This window comes from Carassius carassius, chromosome 48 (genome assembly GCF_963082965.1).
Source record: "Carassius carassius chromosome 48, fCarCar2.1, whole genome shotgun sequence".
NCBI lineage: Eukaryota > Metazoa > Chordata > Actinopteri > Cypriniformes > Cyprinidae > Carassius > Carassius carassius.
In genome coordinates this window covers 11836682-11862406 of record NC_081802.1, presented here as the reverse complement: position 1 = coordinate 11862406, position 25725 = coordinate 11836682, and the positions used below count along the sequence as shown (strand labels likewise).

Genomic DNA, 25725 nt, shown 5'->3' with positions numbered 1-25725 from the left:
TTTGCGTGACCTCCTACGTTAAAAGCTCGACATGTCATATGTCAGATTAAAGTAGTCAGTTTGCATATGAGATTTAGATTTTTTTCAGTGTGCTACATTCATAAATGCTAACGTCGTCTAATTAAAAATGTGCAAGCTGTCAAGTTTAAATGGCTGTAGAGGAATGCGGCTAAGCTAGTTAGCATGTCTGAGGTAAACAGCTAACTGATCAGCTGTACCAGCTCCCAAATTAGCACACTAACGGATTTACTTTGAGACTAAGCCGACAGATAACGCATAGCGCGTCAAACTAGAGCACCGTGCAAGATAAACAAAGTGTGGACTTACTTTATCCTGCTGTCCATGGCTAAAGCATCGCGTCAGCAGCAGCTCGCGCCGACAGCGAGGAAATAAAAACACTGTCGCGCGCTGCCTGCGAACCTTCTAGTTCCGCGGCTGCCTGACGGAGAGTCGCAGACACTGCTGCATTCCTCTGTCTGTCGGTGTGCGTGCTCCCCGGTGACGCTTCCTGGAAGCACTGCTGACCGTTTCGGTTCCCCTGGCTGTGATCCTGAAATAAAGCACCAGGAAGCACTCGGGCGCTCGCGCGCGTTTATTTAAGTAGCACAAAAAAATTAAAACGTCGTCATTATTGACTCGCCCTCATGTTGTTCGAAACCTGTATGAGTTGCTTTTTGCTGAGATGACAGACAGAATGACAGTCCCAGTCTCCATTCAGCTTTCATTGAATGGCATACGACGCAATGGGAGTGAATGGTGATTGATAATATTCTACCTTAAGTCTGTGCGTGTGTCTGTGTGTGTGTGTGTGTGTCTCACAGATGAGAACAAAGTCATTCAGGTTTGGAAAAACCTGAGGATGACTAAATGTCATTTTTGAGTGAACTGTCCCTTTAATTGCATCCTTCAGAGCATGCACAGTCATGTCTACTGATGCTGGCTTGCATGCTTTCATTGTTACACAGACCTTTTTTATATATTATTACAACTGCAAACTTTTCTGAAGATTCGAACACAGCTTTTGTGTTTTAAAATAGGCCTGTAAAAAAATTGCAAGGCCTGTTTAGAAGATAAACAGTTTCTAGTGGTAATGCAAAGGAAGTATAAATTCACACCGCCCACTTGTTTAAAAAATAGCTTGTGTTTCTTATGGGTCAACGCCTAGTCATTAAAACCTGTTGCAATAACCTGCCCTATACGGACATGTGTTTGTATTTGTTTCCTGCGGAAAAATACTACAAGGTTTGTGTGAATGTGGTAAATGAAGAGAACTCTCTATACTTTACGTGTCACTGGTTTGTCATTTCAAAGTGAAAAGAACCTCTGTTGTTTCGCAGTGTTGTTACTCCTTCTTGAGAATCCTCTCAAAAAACCACTTCAGTAAGTTGCACATGAGTAATTTATTACATTCTACACCAAGGATTCGAAAATGCTAATCTGTAGGTTAAAATGCACAGGAGAGTCAGCTATATAATGAAGGCAGATGAACTGTAATTACCTGAATTATGTACAAAGATGTTTTTAGAAATGTCAGGTCAGCACAAGTTATCACATTATTGGGGCAAGTTGTCATGTGTTTTAAATGTCACAAATATATTATTCATATAGTATGCAATTTTTAAATGAAATTATTTATCAATCATTTTATGTATACAATTAATAATTACAAAATTGTATGGTTTTTGTATTTTACCTTTACATTTGCTGTGTCAGGAATTGTTTATATACATATATACATATATATATATATATATATATATATATATATATATATATATATATATATATATATATATATATATTTCATGATTATTTAATGTATATATATATATATATATATATATATATATATATATATATATATATATATATATATATATATATATAATTTACACACATAATGATCTTGTGTGACAACATGCCCCATATAGGGTAAGATTTCTCAATGAAATCTTTCCTGTTATAACTTTTTTAATAAAGTTTAACATTAAATACATTTAATAAACATGAAATATATATATATATATATATATATATATATATATATATATATATATATGTATGTATGTATGTATGTATATATATATATATTTTTTTTTTTCCTGTATAGTTAAAAGTGTGCAAACTACTCTCCCGTTAAAATGCATTTTCCCCACTACTGCAATTCCACAGTCCAAAAGAGGGGGCGCTGAAATGCATCTTGTACATGAAACAGAACATGAAAAGCACAATGAGGAAGCACACAGCGGCGATTTTTTACATTTAATGATAGCGGAGGGCGAATATAATTGTAAATCATTATAAAACATCAGCATCTTTTTGTCATGTAGGTAATGGTGGTTTGAACTGTTTATAAAGTTGTACGTAACGTTACTGTAAGAAGTTTGCAAGGAACGTCGCGACAGGACTTTTTAGTTTCTTTTTAGCATGAATTATGCTGCTGCTCGGTTCAGTTAGGCTTTTAACATTAACGCGTTTTAAACGCAGTCCAACTAATTTAATAATGTCAAATGAGGCGTATAATAAGAGCACGCCGCGTCCACATTGCAGCGCGCGAGAGATCGAACCAAATTCGAATTCTGTCGATAAAAACACAACCGCGTCGCCTGACACGAGCAGGCTTTCAGATGAAGACAGATTAATTCATAAACTCCATCTGGACGCATGCAAGGTAAGAGCAAAATCAAACGCTTATAAACTGAAGGTTTAGCAGATGGTGTTACACTTAAAGAGACTCGTGTGAAAACGCTGGAGTCTGAATCAGTGATCTATGTGAGGAAACCTAGCCTACACAGATTGTTCAGTATTAGGCATCAACATGGATATACACTTCTAAGGACATTTTTACATTCTTAGTTTACTAAAAAGAACACACTATACATCTTACTTGCAGACTAGTCAGGCTACTTATGTGTATGGAAGACTGGGTCATTTTTTAAGTTCCTTTTGGCTGTCAGGAGCGATGTAGTTTGATGGCCGACGGAAAGTTATGGAAGACCCATAGAGTTGGAGGATGCAGTGTCAGCTTCACTATGGAGCCAAAGGATGGCATCTGAAATGGCATGCCACAAAAAGTGCCCCGGGCCTTTTTGGCATCGAAGGTTGTCATAAATGTAGCCGCCACTCTTTGAGGAAGACTCAGGATCAGAAATGATTGTACGTTTGTATTGTGTTTCTGCTGTATTACCATTAATTCCAAAAATTGTTAAATATCCAACTTTTAAAAAACAATTGCCATTATAAAGTTTGTGTATTTATGTGATAATCACATAGAAGTTGGATATTTTACCCATTTAATATTTTCTGTATGGAAAACTGATCCTTATAAACAGTATTGTCATATTTGAACATTAAAAAGCAGATGATCTTTTGCAAATTGCATCTGTTCACAGAATCAGAAAAGAACATACGTTGACCCTATAACCGGCTACAATGTGTTTACTGAGTTTGCCCATAGGAAAAGAGGAAGATGTTGCGGGAGTGCCTGCAGACATGTAAGCCTATTTTCTTCTGATGTATATCTTTTACAAGAGGCCTGAAGCAAATGTCAGCCAGTATTGTAGCCTATATATTTTGTAGTAAGCAATTTTTTTTTATTAAGAGTAAAATGTAGTTATATGTCCATGTGTGCACATTAAAAAAAAAAAATTCCTTACAGTACCCATATGTTAACTCTAAACTTTGTGTTTTTCCTGACAGTGTCCGTACGGGCAAATTAATGTGGAGGATCCTTCTCAGAAGAAAACGTTCAACTCTTTGTTTTATGTATAGCAGTAAATGTTAAGATGGGCTGAACAACTTATTTTGTGTGCTCTCGTATTAAATTTGGACTTCATTGAATGCACATTCTTCTTACACTCTGTTTAAAATGATGAAATACACTACAGCAGATGTGCAACCCACACTCCAGGAAACGGTTTGAATCACATCTATCCACTGTGGTTTGACTTACAGGAGTTGGTGTGCTCCTCTGTCAGATGGATTCCACAAGCGGGAATTTTCACTGTGTTTGAATATTCATACGATTACAGGCAATCTTAATTTTGACAGCTGTCAATTCAGACATGCTTCCTCCCTAGTAAATGTTCGACCAAAAAAAACACCATGGAAAATAAAGTCGTCTAGTAAATGTGTTAAATACATAGGCTGCTTCTTTCTGTATTTAAAAATGTTCACAGAAGTATTTATTATTATCATTATTATAATTTGTCCTTTTAACTAATTAAAAACACATTTTTAAAAGTTCTCCTTGAATTGTTTCATGTTTTAGGCAAAAATGCAAATTGGCTTTTTTAATGTTGTTTTGACAAGTCTTTACATTCATCTTTACATAAATTATATACAGGGTTGTTGTCAAGGCCCTGTTTGCAATGGTCTTTTACCTTACATGTCAAGGCAAGGGGCTTGTGGCATCGTCAGTCCGGATGAGAGGCAAATTTATTTGGGTAAAACCTAAGATGAGACAGTGGAGCATACGGCAACAACATTTCCAGTGGAATGGGGAAGGAGACACTCATCAAGTAGGCCTACCTGGGCCCGCCTGCCACGGGTCTGCTTGTTTTGCCTAGGGACTTGTCTGTCACATTAAAGTAGATGCATTGCCATTCAAGACCCTTCCCAGTCCTAGTGCCTGACCATGAAATAGGCCAACTTTCAAGTCTGCCTTATTACTCTGCATCATATGACCTCAAAGATAGCACAGTATTGTCATTTCTTTCTCTGTTTCTCAGTATTTGGTGACTGAGACGCAAATGCTACACAACGCTCAGTCCCTCAAAGCACAGACAAATTTCAAGAAAACTTGCTTTAGCAAACAACTCAACGCTAGTCTTGTCATGCACTGCGATCGGGTGTGGGAATCATAACAACTGAATAAGAAAACATGCTAGTGAGGAAAGGGAAAATGAGTTTAAAACTTCAAGGGACTACCTTGGAAAGAGAGGAAACTGGTTATGCTTGAGTAGCATCTCCATCCAGGAGATTCCTTTGGTATCGAAACTGAGCATCTGGTGAGATCTGTTTATTTCCTCTGTCAGTTAATTATGCATACAAGTCAGCTGAAGGTAACAGATTTTATGTAAAAGCATTGGTTTATTGCATGAATCTTCCTGCCTGTGTTAGCCATCTTGTTTTTCATATTGTCTTTCTGTGCTTATCAAATTTACCTTTGTTTCATCTGCAGGTCATTAAGGTCAGACACACCTAGGTTCTGGCTTCAGTCACACTAAGCTGTCTCACCTATAATTCCCTCTGAATTGAAACCCACCCAAGCTGCCATGGGGGCAACAGTTTCTGCATCTGGAGAGCTTTGGAGTCCGTCACCTGACCTTCAGCCAGAGCATATGCTACAGCAGAGTCCATGCACTGCCACTTCTCTAGAGGCAGAGGGACAGTGTGCCTGGTCCAGCATTCAAATGTATCACTGGTCCAGGCAAACCATACTCTACAGCTCATGGGGACTGGGGGTAAACCCTTGCCCCCCTCAGCAGCATCATGGACTGCTGCCGTTCCTACCATTCAAGTGCCCAGCCCAGGCAGAGGATGACATGCATTGGCTGCAAGGAACGGATGTCAGCCGAGTGATGGCTGGAAAATCAGTTTCAGCATCTGGGCTGTCCCTCTGAGTGGGTGTGGGTGTGTGGTCCATAACGCCGTTGTTGCCATGTTTATGCGTGTGTTGAATCAAGCTGTAGCTGAGCAGCCTGTCTGGTCATGCAACAGAGACAATGTCATTCAGCCTTGGGGCTGAAGCATTACCAAAGTGGTCAGATGGACAACCGGCTTCCCTGTGGTTGCACCAGTGCTCCTGAAAAAGCTCACCACATCTGACTGACAGTCACAGGGCCAGATTCCTTTGGACAGGGCTGTAAATAGCTGCACAAAACAGTAGGGCATCTCCCCAAGACCTGTTCCAATGTTCCAGCCAGACCGTCTGGCCATATCATGCCATATGTGTCACCGTTCAGGGTGGATCAGGTGGTCAACTCATTCAATGAGAAACCTTTACTTTGCCTATTGCGAAAGGGTAATGTGCAATGTGGTGTGAACACCTTCAATTCCCACTATAGATTGCCAGTTGTCCTGATGGCCCAATCCAATTGAAACCACTAAAAAACACCAAAATGTAAATCAAAATCAAAAGTGTAATCATTCCACAACAAAGTAAAATTAATTTTTTTGGTAAAAGTTCCTACAATTTAATGTAAATTAATACAATTTATTCAGGTCTTGTAGTCTTTATAATAAGCTGATGACCTGTATTTGATTAGGGAGACATTCAAAATGTGCATTGTTGATGAGACTCCAAAAACAGGGTTTAGAACCAGACTATTACATGATTTAGATCACTACTTCCCAGACATGTTCTTGGAGTAACCCCAACAGTAAACATTTTGGATGTCTCCCTTATCTGACACACATTTCAGTTATTGGAGCCTTTGCTAATGAGCTGGTGAGTTGAATCAGGTGTTTTAGATTAGGGAAAGTTCCAAAATATCCAGCGTTGGGAATCATGGTTCCCTGTCGTGAATTAGTATATTGTGAAAATATTCAGCCAATAGCGGGAGTCTTGATCCACTAAATATTAGAATGTGATGACTCAATCGCCTGGTAACGATTAAATGTACATACTTGAAAATATTGCTCATTTTATTCATCAACAAAATCACTGTATAATGCATCAGAACTGATATCCTACTTGTATCATTTTTGTTTAGCGCATGTACAGTGATGTCATGAAATTTACTTAGCCTTCATTTCTGTCTGCTTTAGAGAGAAAACATCAACATTACCGGAAAGGGTATTAAGTACTTACTGCTCACTGGTTTTTACAGTGCATTATGGGAAATTCTAGAAAGCAATAATTTCATTATACTGGAGCGATTTTGACAATTGGACCGGTTTTGAAATGCCTGACTCACTGGCAATTGCATTGACTACTAAACTAGCTAGCTAACTGAGATGCAGCCTTAGATGTTAAAATTAATCATTTGACTGTCCTGAAGGAAGTGCTTTTAAGGTAGCAAAATGATGGGGTTTTTTTAGAATAAATGGGTTGTTTTAATACTTATGGTCTGGGATTTGGAAGCAAACCAAACCAGAATATTTGAGGTATTTAAATACCTTTCTGCCTGCAAGCACTGTAATGGAGGTGGATAACTTCATTGGGTTGAGGAAATTCAGGATAGTGGTGCAGGAAGGAAAAAAAAGGGAAAAAACTGTTGGTTAGGCAGCAGTTGGACTGTTGGGATGGGCTATGTGCTGTGGAGCCATCCTCCATCTGTCAACACAGGGAGTTGTGATTCTTGCATCAGCAGAGCAGGGCTCACCATCAAGAGAAAAGGGGTGAGGAGGGAGGGAAAGTGAGAGAGAGAGATTTTAACAGCAGCTAAATTCTCATCAGGCACGGTAGACTGAATGTCCCCTCTTCGAAGCAAAGCACAAAACACCAGTCAGCAGCATCTGCTCTGTGGCTTTGTTGCCTCTTAAAAAAGTGCACTGCGACAGCTCTGGAGAAATCATTGTCCATCTTCAGTTTGTAAACATTTGTTTTGTGGTTCAGCCATCACATGTGGTTCATAAATGGACATGGTTACTGTGTAATTGTCTGTATCCCACCACCATAGTTTTTTTAAACATTATGAATGAGACATGCTAATGTACTATGATTATTCTAGATGATATTGGCTGGGGTATTTTTTATATTTGATTGTTGTTGCAACGTAACGGATTTGGCCAAAGTGGTCAACAGCAACTGAGCCTGGGAATGTAGTAGTGCCGCTTTTTCTCTTACACTGATAGCTTATTTTAAGAAATCAAAATGCTTTCCATTCTTCAGTCAGCCATGTTTCTGAATCAGTGGACAGAGTTGCGATATTTAGTTATTGCATTTATGGCTTTGTGCGTTTCAAAGTGTTGGCGAGCAGATTTTTGATCTTTCACACTTTTTAAAGTTTAAATGCATTTCCACAAAACAGAGTTGAACAATTCCCTACAAAAGCTTAGTGTACTAACTCCACAAAATAAAGAACAAGCCACAGAGGGCCTTGAGCATGTAGGGGTGTACCTTATACTTTAGTCTTTTTTAACAGCAGATTTCAGAGTCAGCAAGATTTTTTCAGCTGTTAAATTAAATGACTCAAATCTGTGCATTATATTACATTTGTGTTGTTGTCTTTGGTTGATCTATGCTCTTCCAGCTGTGCATTTTAAAATACATTTCAATTTAATTACAGTTGGCGCTCTTATAAATGTTCTGTTTTTGTGCTATGCATCAAGACTGGGAGTGCTGTAACATATTTTGTTTAATCTGTAACTGTAACTTCTTTTGTTTTTTTGTGCAGTGTGTCTCAAAATGTGATATAATATTCCCATATTTGTCTTATCCAAATTAAAGCAGTTCAGAAATCATATAGCTACTACCTCTTAAACTGTGTAAATTAATGTCTGATCCAGATGGGCTGTAACACTAACTGAAAACATGGACATCACTTTTCAAATTTTGTGTATGAATTCACGACAATCAAAATTGCTTGTTTGCTTCTGCACTACCCAATTTAATGCAAAACATTTTCATTCGAAATGGCAAATGTAATTATAAAGGCCAAATAAATTAGAAAGTGTTACAACTTTCTCTGGCTATTTAGCCATGCTTCAAATATTCATGTTTGTTTTTTGTTAGTTTTTTTAGACAGAAAGCTGGCATGGATCTTGCATATCAATTTAATGGGGATCCTGCTGATTCAGATGATATCAGTTCTGTCATTTCACATTCATTATAAATCAGAGGTGAAATTATACTTCCTCATCTCAAAATTCTGTGAAAATATAAAAGAATTAAAGGACAAAAACAGTCTTACAACTTCTACTGTCACTTCAGAGGTTGGTGATCATGTATGATGTTGATGATGATGATATCACCCGTAGCTCATTTCTAATTGGTTAAACTGATGTTATTACAACTAACCCGTTTTAGAACACTCCATAGAATTGTGCTATCTATCTATCTATCTATCTATCTATCTATCTATCTATCTATCTATCTATCTATCTATCTATCTATCTATCTATCTATCTATCTATCTATCTATCTATCCACAGAGAAAATTATTAATCTAGCTGCCTCTAACAACTCTCGAAAGCGAAAGACGCCAAGTGCATTTGACAATTGATGTATTTTCAGTGCTCGCGCTGGATTTGTCGTAATTGACACTCACGCGAGAAACAAGGAACAGCCCCCATCTGCTGGTAGGATCGCTCGTGTCTCGCCCTCGTCATCCCTCTCTCACCGCAGCACTGCTGGGGCTTCAGGACGGCGCTCTGCGGCTCACGGTAAAATACCACTCTATATTGTTTATGCACTCTATATTGTTTATACACTGTTTTACCATTAGAAACGATCAATTGATTTGCTTTGCAGAGATTCGAGAAGATTATTTATGCATAATTGACGAGGACAGACCTTCAATTTGCACATGTATATGGCAGGTGAGACAGGTAAAAGTTCTTGCAGATGTCGATTGCAAATCGAATCAAAGATTAACGTTTATATTGAAGCTTGATCCAATAAGAACAGTATTTAGCCGTTTCGCTAGGCTATTCAATTAAAATCCTATAAATAAACCTAAATATCACAAAAGGCTAATTATTAAACCGATTTTCGATTGTTAAAGACAAATTTGATGGTGTTGAGAAAGAGTAAATAGCAAAAAAAAAATTGGTAGAAATGACTACAACCAGATTCGATTTAGCTTGTAATAAAATACAAATTGCTCGCGTAGAGCTGTGACATAAGCCTACAGAGTAAAACAATTAGCTGGTTAAAAATATAACAAGTGAAAAACACCAGAGTTTAATATAATAATATTACTTTTTTTAAAGCAAAATAAATGTTTAATATAGCAATTGCAAGGCATTATACAAACAAACCCAATAAGCTGCTTCGTAGCCAAAAGCAGCAGCTATATTGCATTTCAAATCATCACATTTGTATAAGATTTCTAAGATTTCGTTTGAACCAAATGAACTCACATAAAGCTCATTTGGTGACTTTACAGACATGAAGTTATTAATCTTTTCCGTCGATTTGATGCAGTTAACCGCGCGACTGTGGCCTGTTAAATAGCCTTACATGTATTATATATCTCCAGATCAGGACGAATTCATGAAATATTGTCTAATGGGTGAAATCATTTATGAAAATTGTTTGAGAGGAGGGCATGGAAAAGACTATATTCCGAAGCTAATTAAAACAATGAACTAATTGGGCTGAGGAGAAAGATAAAATGACACAAGAAAGCGGCTGTCTGTCTGAACTACTTAGACTTATTACTTTACATAATCAAAACGAGAAAGATACAATGCTCTCTCATTCCTTATTTCAAAATATCAATTAATTAATTTAACGCAAGGTGTGTGTAAATTTAAAAAGGCAACCCTTGAGCAACAGTTCATAAAATAAATGAACGAAACGAGTGAGTGAGTAAATAAAGAGATGCATAAATATCGCCTACATAAACCATGCTGCCTTTGATACTCTCACGACTAATTGGATTTAGGCTGATACCAAGGAAGTAATTGTTATCATTTTCCAGGTTATTTCTAGACCATTCCTCGCATGTCTTGGTAGACTACAGATAAAGAAACGGTGGCAATGAGATTCATTTGGCGTTTGACATCTGAAAATCAAAGAATGTAAACAACTGCTTATTCCTCCTCCCAACAGCATCGCTCCCCTTCCCTCGCTCGCTCGAAGAGAAAGAGACCATCACACACACACACACACACACACACACACACACACACACACACACCTTGATAAAGCACTCTGACAACTTTTTAAATTATACCACCACTTTAGTCCACTTTCATTTTACATGTGTCATACATGATACTCAAATAGTTTTACATGTTCTAATTCAAGTATAAAGTACATTATTGAATTTATGCAGAGAAGATACAAGGTGCAGAGTGATATATATATATGTGTGTGTGTGTGTGTGTGTGTGTGTGTGTGTGTGTGTGTGTGTGTGTGTGTGTGTGTGTGTGTGTGCATGCAAATATATATATGCATGCAAATATATAATAGGCCTATATAAGCGAGACAATTAACAACAAAATATAAAATATTGTATTTAGGGGTTTAATTGTAAATAACACAAAAAGGCTTCCAGGTGCACATATTGGCTGTAATTAGCAATAATAAACTAAACCAAACCAACTCTGTGAAACAATTTCCTAATCGCAATTTTCCACCAAAACTCGAAACTACAGAAAGATCAGATGAATTACAATGTGAATCACAAATTACAAAGTATATCACTTACACTTTGACTATTCCGTTACACGCATTTGTAGAAGCGTACGCTGAAAACTACAAGAAAAAAAGAAAGACTCACAAAAAAGTGTCAAAACACCAGCTAAACAGAAGTAAAAGGTCTGTACCAGTGCTTTCCGAGCTCGGGTTGCCCATCAGCATCGGTTTGAAGAGAAAGTGACAGGTCTTTGTTGGTGAATAGAAATCAGTGGCATTGGAGAGAGGGAGGACTCCTCCTACCCAATTACCCAAGCTGGGCAGGCGTTTGCTCTCTTCACAAATAGGACACAGGATCTCTAACACACACAGTCCCAAACCTGACTTTCAAGCACTCGGATCCCCAGTAGGAGATTGGGACTATCTGAAAGTATACGTTTAAAACATCCTCCAGACTTCAACTTTGCCTTATATCGTCCGGACTATACTTTTTTTCACCAGCCCAACAAGACCGTGGAGAAGTGGACTGGTTCTCCTGCTGTTCCTGTGCCATCCATCAAATCCAACCGGCTTTATTTTTATAACATTGATTGCATTTGTGTGAATTTGTTGGTGTAGATCCATTTGGATGCTTTAAGGATCCGGAAAGCTGTATATGGAAGTTGTGGGTCGCAAGGCGAAAGAAAGCAGTTGCATATTGCGTCCAGCAGCCATGCTTTTCCACGGCATCTCTGGGGATCATATTCAAGGGATCATGGAGGAGATGGAGAGGAGATCTAAAACGGAGTCTCGGCTGGCTAAAACCGTTCAGGTGAACGGACGAGAGACAGTAAGATCTTGTATTTTAGTGTGTAGCTATTTTCCGTTGGAGCAAATCTCAGCACGCCAAAAACTCTCTCGTCGCACACTTCAGCTTGTAACCCACTTAAAAACACAGCGACGAAAATTAGTTTTAATGTACGATCCTCGTTTTTAAATATTAGCAGGCCTCGGGAAACACAAGAAGACATATTCAGAGAGATTTCAAAAGTAGGCTATAATCCGGCTACAATTAGTAGTAAAATGCATGCTATTTCATTCAAATGTATGCCAACATTATATTTTATAACTAGCTTACATCTTTTTTTACACAAATATTTGACATTTTATTTTAGCAGTTTCCAACAGAACAGGATAATTGTTAAATGTATAGGGCCACGAAGGAAAACTATAAAAGAAATAGTATCTGTAGGCTATAATTTAGGTATGCATTTGAAAATACATTAAACTGGCAAAAACTAATATAATAATTATAATAATAATTGTTGTTTTTGCTGTTAGTAGCCTACTATTATTTTTGCATGCACATTTTAATGTGTAAAAGTAACATTTTTAGAATAGACTACACTGTTTTATTGTTGTTATTAATACAGTTATTATATTTGCATAGCATACATTTATTTTGTAAATTATATTTTATAGAATAGACCACACAGATACACTGTTACATCTTAGGAAAAACAAAACAAACGGTTATGTACTATATATATATATATATAGAGAGAGAGAGAGAGAGAGAGAGGCTATAACTTAACTTAAATAACAAAGCATTATAACTAATTTTGGCTTAATAATTCAGCTCGCACTCTGATAACAATTGCATTTTTTTTAATACATAGGCCTATAGACTTTATATCTACAACAGCAACAAAAAAAATATTCAGCCGATGTTTTTTTTATTTAGTTGTAGTTATTTGTTGTGGCATCAATAGCTGAGAGCAAAAAAACGTCCACTCACTCTATCTGTCGATGTTTTATTTTTTGAAGACCATGCCCTCCATGAGCCCAGAGAAGCCTGCGCTGTGCGCCGGCTGCGGGGGGAAGATCTCCGACAGATACTACTTACTCGCCGTTGATAAACAGTGGCATTTAAGGTGTCTCAAGTGTTGTGAATGTAAACTGGCCCTTGAATCCGAGCTGACGTGTTTCGCGAAGGATGGCAGCATTTACTGCAAAGAGGATTACTACAGGTAAGCTTTCACGCATCGTGCATTAGGCCTGTTTAGTAGGCCCAGCATAATAAAAAAGAGCTATTTCCTCCTGATTTAGCTCCTAAAAAAAGTTCAGTGATGTTAAAATAATATTTCTAATTTGAATGAAACCAGTTGGTTTACATGCTACAATTTGTTCAGTTTGGTTAGTAACTTTTTAAACTCACATAAAGACCTGGTAACATTAGAGGCAGCCATTGACCCATTAACTGACACGCTTAAATCAATCTAATAAATCTAATTAATTCATGCTGAATGCATGTCTACATTGTGTTTTTTATTTCTCAGATTATAGAAGATATATATATATATATATATATATATATATATATATATAATGCTAATCCGATCCGATATAATATATAATATAAAGATCCGATAGCCTAATTGTTTAGTTTCAGTAAAAACACATTCAACTTTGTTTATAAAGTTAAATAACATATGTTTGCTTAACTAGGCCTACCTTGATTTGTTAACCGATGATTCGAAAATAATAATCTTTAAAAATATCTTCAGTGAATATTCCATTATGCATATGCACGAGCTTCCGATACGTTGTAAATGGCCTAATTAAAGTTATTTCTAATCTAAGTGATTAGTTTGATTATAAATGGCGTGTGCTGTTCCAGAAGGTTCTCCGTGCAGAGATGTGCCCGCTGCCACCTCGGCATCTCCTCGTCGGAAATGGTGATGCGCGCCAGGGACTCCGTGTACCATCTGAGCTGCTTCACCTGCACCACATGCAACAAAACACTGACCACGGGTGACCATTTCGGCATGAAAGACAGCTTGGTTTACTGCCGGGTCCACTTTGAGACGCTTATTCAGGGAGAGTATCACCCTCAATTAAACTACGCTGAATTAGCGGCCAAAGGCGGAAGGCTCGCGCTGCCTTACTTCAATGGCACCGGGTCGGTGCAGAAAGGAAGGCCCAGGAAGAGGAAGAGTCAGGCGATGGGGATAGATATCGGCTCGTACAACTCAGGTGAGATGTGCATTAAGCTGCTCAAATGGAAGCCTGACATTTACATTGGTTGCACTTTAATGTTGCAGTTTAATTAGCTACATAAAGTGAACAATTAAGCTTTCGATAAACATTGCTTTGATTTCTACTAGCTATTAGAATGGGGGGGAAATTGACTAATGCGTTTAATTTAACTGGCGTTTTAATATCAGCAGACAACCAAATGCACAAATCAATAAAAATCAGAAGAATCTCTATACCCTTAACAATAATAAAATGCATTCTCGAAGGTATTCGTATCGATTTTACATATTGCAAAATACTGCAAAGTTGCATTGCATAATTTGTGAGAATCTGTCTAAAGTTCCGTAGCGATGCAATAGTAGAACAGTTAAGTTCCCTAAAGGACCTTTTTATTTTCTTAGTGTGAAGAATTTTAATAATCTGAGAAACCTTTTCTACTATAGCCTAAAGGACCTCAAGGTTCCATTTATGTTTGAAGGTTATTCGTGAAACCATCAATACCAATGAAGAACATTTATTAAGAGCATATAAAGTGGAACGGGGTCTTTCAGAGAAAGCGGGACACTTTTAAAACTTGTCCTGCGAGATTATGATTATTAATCTTCATACTGCTATACATAACATAGCATAAACCATCATACAAGGATAGGAGCCTGTCTATTTTCTATAATAGCCTTCAGAATGGCATAGACATGGAAATACACACGCGTTACTTCTCTTTTTGTTTCACGTTGGACCATGCTGGTCCATTAGTTGGTCATAGATATTGAGTCAGATGGATTATCAGATGACAGGGCCTTGGTCAAGATTGCAGATCATCTTGGACTAGTAACAAACCAGCTATGATGTTCTAATAACCATTTGAAAAAGATTTAGCTTAGGTTTTTTTTTTTCTTTCTTTTTTTTTTAAACTATACACTTAATGTAGCCTACACTTTCGATTTGAGTGGAAAGTCTTGTTTTTAGTGTGTTCAGACGCATATTACACACATTAAATAACGTTTTATTATATTTAGCCTGGATGCGTGTAGCAAAATACGCGCTCTATCGCAAATTTACCGAAAAATGTACATCTGCATTGTTTATAATATAGTATAATTGTAGCTACTATAGGCTAATAATAAACTAAACGGGATTCTTGTAATAGACAGTGTAAACTAATGTAAAGTGTTAACCTTAATGTTATCTCGTTAATTGTGTGATATTAATTTTGTGTTCGGATTTTATTTTGGCGAGAGAAAAAAATATTGCGCTTGTGTCTTGTTGACGATTGGATCTGATTAATTAGGCCTCGCTCATTAGTGCGTCATCAAACATCTCATTTGAAAATCTCAAAGGAGTGAACCCGTAACCCAGCCCCACGTGCAATGTAGATACCTCACCTACAGGCCTGTATCTGTCCTCAGATTACCAGTCATTTTTTCTTTCATTTTTATACTTTTTAAATTCATACCTACGTCATAATGCATCCCCGCTGTGCCTGTTTTGTTTTGGTTGTTACAATTATTGTCTGTTTGGAAAAATGTGGCTCTGTGTGCCAAGTTTCTGCCGTTCTTAATGAATGCAGAGAAATAAGGGTAATCTGCCTGTTAATTGTCCTCCGTTAATTGAATGTGACGTCGGAATCTCTGGCTCTCGACCAGTTCCGCTTCAGCCACTTCAAGGTCATAGCCGTTCTCAGGACACGAGCACGAGCACGCGCACGTTTGGATCACTTAACCAGTCCGACTTTAAAACGCGTTGTGAACGTTGTAATATTTTACTGTAGTTTATCTGAAAATGAAACGGTTGTCAGTTGTAATCATTCTCAAGTTATTATTGTTGTTTTTTGTTGTTGTTTAGATTATTATTATTTTCGTTTTCGGTAATTTCAGCATCATTATTTTTGGTGTAAAAGTTATTCTTTCTTTTTTTCTATCTTTTCTATCTTCTGTCTTCAGTTTTCTTCCTTTTTATTGTTCTTCTGCTATTGTTTTACAATACGGGCTCGAATTATTTCTTTATATACAAACTGTTTTTTTATTTTGTAGCCTATTTCAAAATGTCATCTCATTTTAAATGGCACCGTATATTTTTGCATTCGTTAAAAAACCCCAATTCAACAGTAGACTTGTTGCTTAGACATTTGTAGATAGAGACCTCTGGTGGCAAAAAGAAAGAAATCTGGCTTCGAAGCAAACGCGTGAGAACATTTTGTTCTCCTCACAGCTGAATAAATTCATATTATTCCTATTAATTAATGCTTTTGTTGATATTTTACGACGTAAAAACAAAAGTAAACGGTTAGATGAAACGAGCATCGATTGAATCAATTACCAAATATATCACATGAAGCAGCGATTTAACATACAACTGACACTTTTGATTATTAAATCATTTTAGCTGCTTTTATTTATTTATTTTGCACGTAGTTTGCTGATATGAGTGTTTATACATTTAAACGCAATAAATGATCGAGATGAAAGATGATATGGAGATGCATATTGTAATAAACAGCTATTGGTGTAATAAGGCTATATGCCTTAAAGAAGTTGCTTTGAAATGTATCTATTATAAATAAACGCTTTTTGGTGGTGAATTTGTCCATTTATTTACATATTAATTTAATTAAGTCTTGTGTCATGTAATTGTAATGTTTTTTTATTATTATTATTATTATTGTAATTATTAATATGAAGTAAAATTTGCCTAAAATCAGATTTCCACCAGGTGATCTATTTTTATTGCAGTTAGGCTGTGTATTATTATATCATACCTTGTACTGCACTGTATTTGAATCACCAGTTTAGAGTTTGACCGTGTCATATCCAAGTCAAATGTCATCCTCACCTTTGTGAACTCTTTCAGAAATGTCTCATAATTCTCAATGCCTTTTTCTCCCCCTGTTCCGGCTCTCAGGTTGTAACGAGAACGATGCAGACCATTTGGACCGTGATCAACAGCCCTACCCGCCGTCCCAGAAGACCAAGCGCATGCGTACATCATTCAAACACCATCAGCTTCGCACCATGAAGTCCTACTTCGCCATAAACCACAACCCTGATGCCAAGGACTTAAAACAGCTCGCCCAAAAGACAGGACTGACCAAAAGAGTTCTTCAGGTAAGCATTGCCACACAGTAAACTTCATTCCACATCCACACCAACACCTTCTCATCACCTTGCTTTTCGTTTCAATCCATCAATCTTTTTTTTTTGTTGTTGTTGTTGTTGTTGTGTTATGTCATGTAGTTTTTACTAAATAGAGGCATAATTCAAGGGGCAATACTTATGCACCAAAAAAAAATAGTAATAATCCATTAGGGAAGCTTGAAAAGTTAATTTGGAACATGGTCCATGTTTTCCAGTAGAATCCCTAGTAAAAGTTAAGCCCTGTTACTGGCTTTCGATTCTCTTTGGCATTGTTTAGTAGTGATTAAGTATGTGATGGTAAATGATATGACTTATAACTAGGCAAAAATATGGCAATAATTCGAAGCAAAGCTAAAAAAGAGTAAAGACACTGGGATTGGTTTGCAGGTTTGGTTCCAAAACGCACGGGCCAAATTCAGAAGGAACGTTTTGCGGCAGGAGAATGGGGGTGTTGATAAGGCTGACGGCACGTCACTTCCGCCGCCCTCGTCCGACAGCGGTGCTCTGACCCCACCCGGCACGGCCACCACACTAACAGACCTGACCAATCCCTCAATCACCGTAGTAACATCAGTGACCTCTAGTTTGGACAGCCACGAATCCGGGAGCCCCCCACAAACTACCTTGACAAACCTTTTCTAACACAGATTTGCTTCTTTTTTTTTTTGTCTCCACCACCTTTATTTTCAGATTCTATTTTTATTTTCCAAAACGAAAAACCCATTGGCGACCACAGAAAGACTTTTGGAAATGGAAGACGAGACCTACTATGTGTAGCATTTGTAACCGCGTGGCAGCTGAGTTTGTAGTACTTGTCACCTGATTTGTTTTTGTGATCAATTGCGATTCATTTTATTTATATAATTTAAGTTTTTACCCGCCATGTTTATTAAAAGAAAGTGTGTCAGCATACAGAACATGCTATGTTTGCTGCATATTTCGGCAGTGGAATTTAAATATATTTGAGGATATTTCCAGAAAGATGTTCCGGAGACAAAAAAAAATCTTATTTTATGCTCATTGGGAATGTTTCCCATGCCAAGTGGATGCTGTAACCTCAATTTAGATCTGTTTTGTCACTGACGCTGGACTCTAATGACAATTTGAAACATTAAATTTGCCACGATGTGGTGCGAATCAATATTGTGCCCAGTAGGAAGCATTATTAAATATGCATTTAGCAGACGCTTTTATCCAAAGTGACTTACAGTGCATTCAGGCTAACAGTTTTTACCTATGTGCTCCCTGGGAATCAAACCCACAACCTTGCGCTGCTAACGCAAAGCTCTACCACAGGAACACTATTATGAGTGATTTGTGAATGCTAAGCAGTAAGTTAATTATGAACGACACACATCACCCCGTTTTGTTTTTGTAACCCCCCACCCTGTTTTTTTTATGTTTTGCCACCAAACAGGCCAAAAAAAAACACAAAAAAAAATCGGTTGAGGCTCCTCGCTAGGGTGTAACATTTCCTTCTGTGATGACAAATTTGTTCTGTTGTAGAACAAAGTGTTCCACTAGATCTACTTCATGAAGTAGATGCTTAACTCAGTTCTACTATGTGCCTTATGCGACTTGGACGAGAGTTTGTGAAATTCAGGAGATACACGTTTGTTTTTTAAATGATTTCCATCTTTGGAACGCCTCACTAGTTTTGTACTGTTCTGTCTTTCATCTGATTTCTTTTCTGAAGATCTTTTGAATGGTGTATTCCGTTACAAGGGGGCGGCGATGTCATAGACGGCAGTTGTGCACTCTTTCAGAACTAGTTGGGAAATCCGAGAATCATATATATTGATCTTCGTGTTAATAGTACAGTACGTGTTCTATCAAGATTGTCCATGTTTCCTTGTTTCTTGAAAAAAAGATGGTGTATAGAAACTATTTCCCCTTAAATATTTATGGACCAAACAGTTGTTATATCTTATTAAATTTGTGTGAATAAAACTACTTTGCTTTACAAGCGTTTTATTTTTCATTACACCAACCATTTTTGTGTTGCTTTCAGACTTAAACTTCTGCTCACACAGAAAACAACACGATTTGACAGCTCAAAAGTTGTTTTGCTTTCATTCTGACATCGATTTCAGACTTGATTCTGTTATTAAAGTAATGCCCCATGGATTTGAACCAAAGCCCTGTAGTCAAGGGGGGGGGGGGGCTTTTTAATGCATGAACATGGCTATTTTATACAGAAATACCAAGCACAGGAATGCTAGAACAACTAGTAAACATAAACCTCTCAAAGCAAGGTTGCTCTGTAGTTTAATATATTGTTACTTTATGATTTTCTTTCAGGGAGAACAAATCTTGGGGCATTACAGCCATACTTCACGACGTTTGAAAATTCCCTAAGTATTAAAAGAAGCTTTGATCGGAATTCTTCACCATTGAAGACAAAGACAGTATTAGGATCAGATTTTAGAGTGATTTAAACAACAACAACAACAAATATCGACCAAAAATGTATTCCAAAATTTCTTTCTCTATACCTTCAAAAAAAAAACTGTCCTGACTGTTTAAAAACCAGAGAATACACAACAAACAGGATATTTTTCTTACCACCAAAATGAGACAGAAAGGCAAAGAAAAATCAACTGTACAGTACTGTAGATACAAAACAGAGCAACCTTGCTCCAAGAGGCGACTGCAGGAGACGGGATCTACGCACGCATGCATGTCTACACACACACACACAACCTTGTAATTCTGCTTGCTGTAAAACATTCCTGTGCAACAAATGTCACTTATTATGAACACACAGCCTTCCTAAAACCTGGCAGCAAAATGTCCGACCAACAGAAGCTGGAAAGGAACACCATATGGCTGTATTTAAAATGAAAACAAGTAAAAACTAAAATAATTTGCATGCACTTCAAGTTGTTTTTTGATGACAATTTCAGATGGATGTTATTTTATATTGATGTATCATTTGTTGTCTCTTGTAAACTTTAAGGGGTTTTCCTTGTGAATCCAAAATCTTAACACAAAACAACAGTGAAAAAAAAACCAAAAAAAAAAAAACCAAGAAATCAGTAAAAGCATGCTTGATTTGACAATAAAAGCTGGTTATCCTAGAAAACAATATTTTTTTGAGTTCTCTAATTTTCCTAGTAACACATTCTTGCACTGTGGTGTTAGTTAATAAAATAAATGAAGGAAATACTCCCTCATTTCTAATTGTAAGTCTGATGTAGTGGTAAATGTTTTAAAACATTATGTAGAATTTTTCTTTACTGTATCCAAAAAGTATGCTTTATTAAACTAAGCTTGTGTTATACTCTGTTAAGTGTTGCGGAAAAAAGCATCGGGCCACATGGGGGCCTAGTAAACATTAAAATGTTGAATTCCTGCTATGCCAGACATGTCAATGAAGCTTTGAGCTCCATCAGTGATCTACACATGCTGGATGACCACAAAAACAGAATTCCTTTCAGTCTGTGCACAATTTCTGAGCTTCCTTTGTAAAAATGTTCAGTCAGGCAAGCTGAAATGTGCTTTATGGGGTAACATCTAAATCAACCGAGATGCATTAGGTCACATCAATGGAAGGTACATTTTCAGATTTTATAAGTTTATATGGTTATTATGCATTATAGTCATTTAAAAATATAGATTCCTCACATTTATACGTCACATTCAGTAGTCGGCTGACTACTGTGACCGCAGGGGATTCTTGGGAATCGAGGGACCTTGAGAGTTCAAAAAGAGGCGCTGATGAGTCACGCTGGAGGATTTGTTACACACTCGGAGGAGTGGACGGTCACCATAACCTGAAGCAAACAGGAAGATGGATGCCATCCTCCCCTGCATGCAGACTGCACACACACACACACATAAGGAGCCAAACTGCATGAGGAGTCGGGAAGGTTTGTGATTATGATGTTTACATACTGAGCAAGCTGTACTATTGTTTTTTATGTTGCAAAAAACGTCTGGCATGTCTTTTTTCTTTTTTTAAATAGACTACATCACTATCAAAAAAAAAAACTATCACACTATTAAAGAGACAGTACACCCAAAAATGAAAATTCTGTCATCATTTACTCACCCTCATGTTGTTTCTAACCTATAACTTACTTCTGTGGATCATAAAATAAGATTTTCTTCTGTGTTCCACATTGGACACCTATGTGCAAAAAAGATGGACGTAAACAGAGATGGAATAAAAACAAATCTCGATAGCTTCTCCTAGAAATGAAATTGAGAGAAATTGCTTGCCAAATGAATTTAAGACATCATAATGTTGCAAACTGCACTTTGATTTACCAAATTTGAAGTCAGACATCTCAATATGAGCTGAAATGTTAATCAAATTCTTCCATGAATTTATGCTAAAGCTACACTAGTGTGATGGCATCCCTTGAGTAGAAGAAAAACTACTTTTAAAAATAGCACTTAACTTAATACTTAAGTGTGAAATCAATGTAATCTTTTCAGTCACTTCATTGCATGTTATCTACAATTAAATAAATGTTTTATAGTAGAAATAAATTTGATTAAAAGCAGTTTTGGAGTGCATTTTGTCTTTGAAATATGGTTAAACTATACTTCAGAATGTACTGACAAGCATTTATGATAAACTAAAATATACTTTATTATAATTTCTATTGACACTAATATTTACATACAGTATTTGCTATTACACAATTTTAATGAAGTCACAATTTAATAGATTTAAAATATATACACTTTAAATTAAATATCAAATAACTCACTACAGTTAAAATGTAACAAATACTTTACATGCTTATATGTTAGTCAACACGTCAAATTAAGTGTACTTCTTTAAATCATAAAAAAGGTCATCAAAACATACTTTACATTTTTGATTTGTTTTTATTGTCCTCGTTTGTAAGTCACTTTCAATAAAAGCATAATTGATTTAATGTAAATATAAAATGCACTTTAAACTTTGAATTTGCCATTATCACAAAGTGGATACACTTTTTAAAAGTGTAGTTAAGTGTTTTCAGAAACATGAAAGTGTCTATTTTTAAGTACTGTACACTTAAGTGACCATTTATTTAATTAATATTACATTATCTGCAATGGAAGTTTAAAAACGATATGCTGTTAAAATTACAAGAACCCTTCTCTCACAAGTAATGCAATTCATATCATGTTAGACCTCTGTATTCTTACTGTATGTCTCATTATTTAAATTTGTGTTTCTTTTAAGTAATATTAGGCAAAACATCTGAGTCAAAGTTGATGCTTAAGTGAAACTTAACTCCATTAAGTCTCCTGAGCCACGAAAGAGACACCTCTGAGCAATAAAATATTCCTCTGGGGATTCTCAATGGTGTCTCTCTGTGGTTCAGAACACAGGATGGTGTGTAAACAGCTGATGTGTGTGATGTGGACTCAGGTGCTCATGTGACTGACACGGCAGAGTAAGCCTGAGAGGGACACACACACACACACACACACACACACAGACAGGTACATTGCATATACAGTACACTGCTGAGACGAGAAAGCAAGAAGCCTGGTGTCAGATGATGTGTACAGTCAACTTGGTGCTCTGTGTGTGTGTGTGTGTGTGTTTCCAGACAGTGGCAGTTCCACACCAGCACCTTTTATCCCAGGAAAGTATGCATATCACTGCCTCCTACTCAGTCAAAAGTACATGCTCATGTAGCCGTCTGCACTGAACACACACACACACACACACACACACACACAAACACACAGACTCTGTGACCCTTAGCAGCAGCAGTAACCGATGCAGAAAACATCAGATTTGTGAGTAGAAGGGTCAGAGGTCAATGACTTACATGCAGGTCAGGTAAGTCACATGTACATCAATCTACATTTATACATGTGCTATCTATCTATCTATCTATCTATCTATCTATCTATCTATCTATCTATCTATCTATCTATCTATCTATCTATCTATCTATCTATCTATCTATCTATCTATCTATCTATCTATCTATCTCTCTCTCTCTCTCTCTCTCTCTCTCTCTATCTATCTATCTATCTATCTATCTATCTATCTATAGACAGATCTCTATCTCTCTGTCTGTCTGTCTGTCAAGAGCTTTTTTTATTTAGTATTTGGCCTTTAAATAAGCTCTTATTGTTGTTTATGTTTTACATTTTGTAAATTGAATATACTGTACGTGTACAAATGACCCAAACGCTATAATTCTGAAATCACACAGCAGGTTAAGTGGCAAAACTTCTTGAAATAACATGATAAAAATCATATAAAGTCTGTATTATACATACAGAAATTATAGACAATTCCGATCACGGTTTTGCTAACATTTTAATAGGACATCTTAAATCATTATAAGCATTAGTGTTTTAGTTTAGCAACTGCACATTTCTAACAAATGTGACATTTATTTTAAAGCTTTGCATATGTTTTAGTCAATGCTGAAATAATTCATTTTGCTTATAATTAAATAATGGATAATTAAATATTTAAGGAAAATGTTGTCATTAAGAAAACATGCACAACATCTAAGAGTTGGCCCTCAAGTGATGATGAATAAATAGATGTATATGTGTACATTTATGAAAACATAGAAAACAAAATTCCACAACTGCAGACACACAAGCAAACAGAAGCAGACAAATGGACACACATGTAACAGTATGTGTGTGTTTACATACATAAAGATGTGAAGATTTGATTTGAATAACTGTTTTTTTATTGACAGTCACATTGATAAATCAAATCAAGCTGGCTGTTTTTTTTTTCTACTATGCACGACCCTTTCGTGCAGTGCCGAAAAAGTTCATTGTCTGGGGTTAAAGACAAACAAGACCCGAAAAAAGACGCATGGAAGCTCATCTACATTCCAGAAAAATACGAAATCAAACAAGGTTTTTGGCAAAACAAATATCTAAAAAAATAAAAAGTTAATATTACGGAACCGCCGCCGTTCTACTTTTAGAACAATCGACACAATCTGATTATTACACAGATTTCAAGACAACAGACTGCGGTGTTGAACCAGAGCTCCCGTGTGCAGTCACAAGAGCTGCCTCTTATCCATCGATCTAATTATTCCCTCAGAAACCAGAAATTTGAAGATACTAAAGACAGTCCCTATCTGTCATGAAGCAGCATTGATCTCATTGAGAGCAAAATGTGGGTGTTGAGGGAGCCCAATATAACTCCTGCCATTAAATTCCAACTTGCCGTTATTCGCCAACAGAATTGACAGATTTTCCGCAGACGTTTCTTTTAATCTTCAACGCTTGTTCAAGAAGAGGGGAAAACACACAGTGTGTGCTTTACCTTTCTCATATGGTATTTGTGAGCAGGTTAGCAGAACTGCTATTGAAGTGTCAAGACAGAAAAAAAAGAAAGAAAAGCAGCGCACAACACTTGTTGATTATCAACTGTCAAAATGTAGGAGAAAACAGTTACTGAAGAGAAAATGCTCCCCTCAAATGCTCTGACTGAATGAAATACTACTGTATCATGATGAAATTTTACTGCTGACAATACATAATATTGTTTATATGGATAAAGTCTTAGTGTTAATGCTGTGAGATGTAAACAAGAAAGCCTATCTTTTTAAATTAATTTGACACTAAACGTCAAAAGTTTAAAATATAGTAGATATGCTGATATGATTAATATTTTGAAACTAAATAAAACGTTATGTTGTCTATCATGGTTCACAAACAATCTTTGAACTTGCACTCAAGGTAATACAGGCCTATCAATATCAAAATCAAGGAAAGTTGGTGGATAAATAAGGGTGAACTGTGGCTTTTCATATAATTAAGGAAATCACAACACATTGTGAGGTTTATGTTGTTTGTTCTGATAAGATAAGATCATTTTAGGTGTGTAAGATTCAGCTGTAATGACTTTGTGGAAAACTGAAGGTGTTTTATAGCGAGACATTTATAAATAAAACAAAAAACACAAAAAGAGTTCACATATTTAAAGACTATATATTGGGAAACCTTTGATGATTTTGCATTCCAAATACATAGACATTAATATGGAGTTGGTTCTCCTTTGCAGCAATAATAGCTTCCACTCTTCTGAGAAGGCTTTCCACAAGATTTTGGAGTGTTTCTGTGGGAATTTTGGGCCATTAATTCCATAGAGCCTTTGTGAGATCAGGCGCAGATCTTGGATGAATCTCCAATGCAGTTCAAAGGGATTCAGTGGGGTTAAGGTCAGGGCTCTGCGTGGGCCAGTCATGGATGAGTTTTTAAGGACCTTGCTTTGTGCATGGGGCACAGTCATACTGGAATAGAAAGGGGCCGTCCCCAAACTGTTCCCACAAAGTTGGAAGCATAGCATTGTCCAAAATGTATTGGTATGCTGAAGCATTAAGA

The 25725-nt window shown here is 36.7% G+C and overlaps 2 protein-coding genes across 7 annotated transcripts in view; one reads left to right on the top strand and one right to left on the bottom strand.

The window, feature by feature from the left end:
- Positions 1–721, bottom strand: part of dennd1b (DENN/MADD domain containing 1B) — a 90008-nt gene extending 89287 nt beyond the window's left edge. Inside the window, exon 1 of one of the 3 annotated variants that reach the window (XM_059544103.1) lies at positions 328–721. Coding sequence is in view for 2 of the 3 variants with exons in the window: in XM_059544101.1 (XP_059400084.1) it covers positions 328–344 (17 nt within the window). In the remaining variant the exon portion in view is untranslated. The remainder of the gene's footprint in view (positions 1–327) is intronic. The other 2 variants (XM_059544101.1, XM_059544102.1) reach the window with 2 other exon arrangements.
- An 8456-nt stretch (positions 722–9177) lies between these two features.
- Positions 9178–21219, top strand: lhx9 (LIM homeobox 9). 4 transcript variants are annotated; one of them, XM_059543755.1, is made up of 6 exons: positions 9178–9330; positions 11870–12080; positions 13058–13260; positions 13911–14266; positions 17168–17370; positions 17788–18390. In XM_059543755.1, exons 2-6 carry the CDS (start codon positions 11907–11909, stop codon positions 18040–18042), a joined length of 1191 nt encoding a protein of 396 aa, XP_059399738.1. In that variant the 5' UTR covers positions 9178–9330; positions 11870–11906; the 3' UTR covers positions 18043–18390. The 4 variants fall into 4 exon arrangements, with proteins under 4 accessions (XP_059399738.1, XP_059399739.1, XP_059399740.1 ...); XM_059543756.1 differs by lacking the exon at positions 9178–9330 and having other exon boundaries at positions 11123–12080; positions 13914–14266; XM_059543757.1 differs by lacking the exons at positions 9178–9330; positions 17788–18390 and adding an exon at positions 19702–21219 and having other exon boundaries at positions 11129–12080.
- Positions 21220–25725: the final 4506 nt, after the last annotated feature.

Bases quoted from the DNA above. Each gene is read 5' to 3' on its own strand.
- lhx9 (XM_059543755.1), top strand. From the start codon at position 11,907: ATGGAAGTTGTGGGTCGCAAGGCGAAAGAAAGCAGTTGCATATTGCGT. The intron at 12,081-13,057 runs GTAAGATCTTGT...TATTTTTTGAAG, and splicing joins AGGTGAACGGACGAGAGACA to ACCATGCCCTCCATGAGCCC. The intron at 13,261-13,910 runs GTAAGCTTTCAC...GTGCTGTTCCAG, and splicing joins TGCAAAGAGGATTACTACAG to AAGGTTCTCCGTGCAGAGAT.